The sequence below is a fragment of the Microtus ochrogaster genome, linkage group LG8 (assembly GCF_000317375.1).
Source record: "Microtus ochrogaster isolate Prairie Vole_2 linkage group LG8, MicOch1.0, whole genome shotgun sequence".
NCBI classification, from domain to species: domain Eukaryota; kingdom Metazoa; phylum Chordata; class Mammalia; order Rodentia; family Cricetidae; genus Microtus; species Microtus ochrogaster.
The window spans coordinates 22512718-22515579 of record NC_022033.1 but is presented as its reverse complement, the minus strand read 5'-3'; the positions used below and the strand labels follow the sequence as shown (position 1 = coordinate 22515579).

The 2862-nt window shown below is 48.0% G+C and overlaps 1 protein-coding gene across 1 annotated transcript in view; it reads right to left on the bottom strand.

Annotated features, from left to right (window-relative positions):
* Nucleotides 1-2862, bottom strand: part of LOC101998256 (ER degradation-enhancing alpha-mannosidase-like protein 2) — a 28992-nt gene that overhangs the window by 4763 nt on the left and 21367 nt on the right. The window contains exon 9 of the mRNA XM_005363072.2: nt 1731-1875. Coding sequence (XP_005363129.1) covers nt 1731-1875 — 145 coding nt within the window. The remainder of the gene's footprint in view (nt 1-1730; nt 1876-2862) is intronic.

Sequence of the window (2862 nt, the reverse complement as noted above, 5' to 3'; positions counted from 1 at the left end):
GTCTGTAGGCACACCCCCTACCACTGAGCTGTGTCTGTAGGCACACCCCCTACCACTGAGCCTCATCTACTCTTGGATTTTGGAGAACAAGTCTCTGCCCATCTCCTCAGATCTCTCTCTCCCTTCCCTCCCTTCATCCCACAGGCCTCTAAACAAGCGCTAACCCAACTGCTCACATTCTAGGGTGCATTCCAGGGCAGACAACACACGCAGAAAGACTGTTCTCGTGGGAGGCCTCCCTCTGCTGTCAGCAGCTGGCTGGGTCAAGGCCAACTTTTTCTCTTTTTCACACGTGGGCTTTGTGTGTGAGCCAGTGCTTTGCTTTATGCCCTTCCCCCTCAACTCTGAAGGACAGTTCAGGGAGGTAAAAGCCCTCATAAAGGACTTTAGGCTAGGTTGTAACTGTCATCAACAGCTCAGACCAGCCGGGAGGTGGTGGCTCATGCCTTTAATCTCAGCACTCAGAAGGGAGAGGCAGGTGGATCTCTGTGAGTTCGAGGCCAGCTGGTCTACAGAATGAATTCCAGGATGACTGACTCCACAGTTACTGGGAAACCCTGTTTTGGATCCAAAAAAAAAAAAAACTCCTGCCAGACCCATGCACTAGCCAGTCTAGCTACAGAATAGCATCTTATCTCTCCTACCTATTGTGTGGGGGAAGGAAGGGTGACTGACTCGGCACTCCTAAAATTCCTGGCAGTGATGTGTGTTTCTCTCCAGAATCTTCCTGCCAGCCAGCCCTGCAGATAGAGCAGGTTGCCTTCAGCAGCAGCAGCTCTCTCTGGTGATAACCAGAAAACCAGTGGCTGTAGGAGGATTTCAATAAGAAGAAGGGCCTCTCTGAAGCCCCAGTGTAGAAAACCATCTAAATGTTTGGCGTGTAGTCGCAAAGTTGAGTTTTATTTTATCTCCTGGTAACAATAAATATGACTGATATTTCCCAGGAGTTTTCTTTAAAAAAAAAAAAGCCATGAGAACAACTGTGAGAAACACCACAAGCAGCAGCTCCTGCGGTCGTGGCGTGTGACTGCCGTTCTCCCCGCCCACGGTCCTACACGCACTAGGGTTAGAAGCAGCAAAGACTGGGGCAGAGAACACAGAGCATAGGGGAGTCACTAGGAAGGCCAGGCAGAGACTACCATGCTGGGACACCCATAACACAAACTGACCTACACTAGGCTGTGAGCCCACCTGCCGACTAAGCTCGGCCTCTGACTCCCTTGCCCTTCTGGCCTCACTTTTTAACATCCCTGCAATGAATCAGAAGACATCAGAGCTGAGAAGGAACGTAAGATAGTGTCCAGTTTGTGGCACTCTCCTTGATTCTGAGCTGCCAAGAACAAGTGAACGAAATCTGACGATGGCTTAAGGGCCGAGGTTCTGTCAGTCCGTCCTATAGAAGTGTGCTTTGCCCCTACCACTCACAGAAGGGGCCTACAGTCTGTGAAGTTCTGGTGGCAGAAGTCCCCAGGACTCAGCCTAGCTGGCATCTCCCTTTTTTGCTCATTTCTCCAAGTTTGAAAGAACATAGGACTTAGATAGGAAACTTGGGTTCTGGTTCCAGCTCCAAGCTTGGCCAAGCCACTCCAACCTACCAGAACTCAGTTCCCATCTCTAGCAGGAAAACCACTAGAGAAGAGAGAAAAGTGGCCTGGGGGAGCACCTGTGAAGGGTCAGGGCGTGAGGACTCAGAGCCTGCAGATTGGCCACGGACCAAACACACCGCTTACCCGGTCGAAGTGGATAGCCTTCCCGCTTCTCCACTGTGTATCCCTGAGGAATGTTGTAGAATTCTGGCAGCCCCCCAAATTGCTTCCATACAGTGTAGTAATTGAGGAAGGTCCTCATGGCATTGTCAATGTCCCCAATAAGGCTCTGTGGAAAAGAAATGGTCACCAGGTCAGCAGACTCAGGCATGAGTCCACGGGCAAAACATCACAATCAATTAATCTCAAACAAGCCTTGGAAGCCAAACGTGCTATTATCAATCCTAAGGTTGATTACCGACTCTGTGCCATCCTGAGCCACAGAGCTAACGTCTCTGGGACTTATCTGCAAGACAAAAAATTCAACACCTATTCATACCTTGTTGAGGACCTGAGATTAGGAGAAAGGCTGGCTGTACTAAGGCTCAGGAGGCTCCCACATCTCCAACAGAGAGCCATGCCCACCTCTTCAAGTTTCTCTATGCAGACCTGGGTTTTTTGTTTGTTTTTTAATACAGTCTCTTGAACATGCGGTTCTGGCTCTGCACTCCCTGTGTTCATTCAATAATCTGTCTTGGTTTTCTTCTGCATATACTGAGAACCCTTCTGTTTATACAGCTGCACAGTACTCGGTCACCTAGACCAGAACTGAATCCATTCTAGAAGAAGACATTTGGCTTGGTTCCAGTCTTTTGCCATTTGCTAAAACAATTAATGCTGCACTAAATAATGCCTATACATCACTTCAAACATATGAAATGTATCTGTAAGACAAATCTCCAAAAACAGGCTTTGTGGGTCAGAGGATATGTCTACTTAAAGAATCCTTTATTTTCCTTCTTTTCCTTCAAGACAGTCTCACCACACGACTCTGTATCCTGGAACTTGCTGTGTAGGCAAGGCTGATCTCAGACTCAGAGATTCACTCACTTCTGCCTCCTAAGTGCTGGATGAAAGTATGTGCTACCTCAGCCAGGTCGCTTGCTTATATTTTAAAATCCTACTTATTATTTCTCCTGCTGCTTGACTCTAGTACAACAGCAACCTTTAGTTCTTTGTGTTTCCGTGACTTTTTATGTGTGTATGTGTGCATAGGTGTGTGTTCCTGTGCCTGTGTGTGGAAGCCAGGACACAGACTCAAGTGTTGATCCTTAGA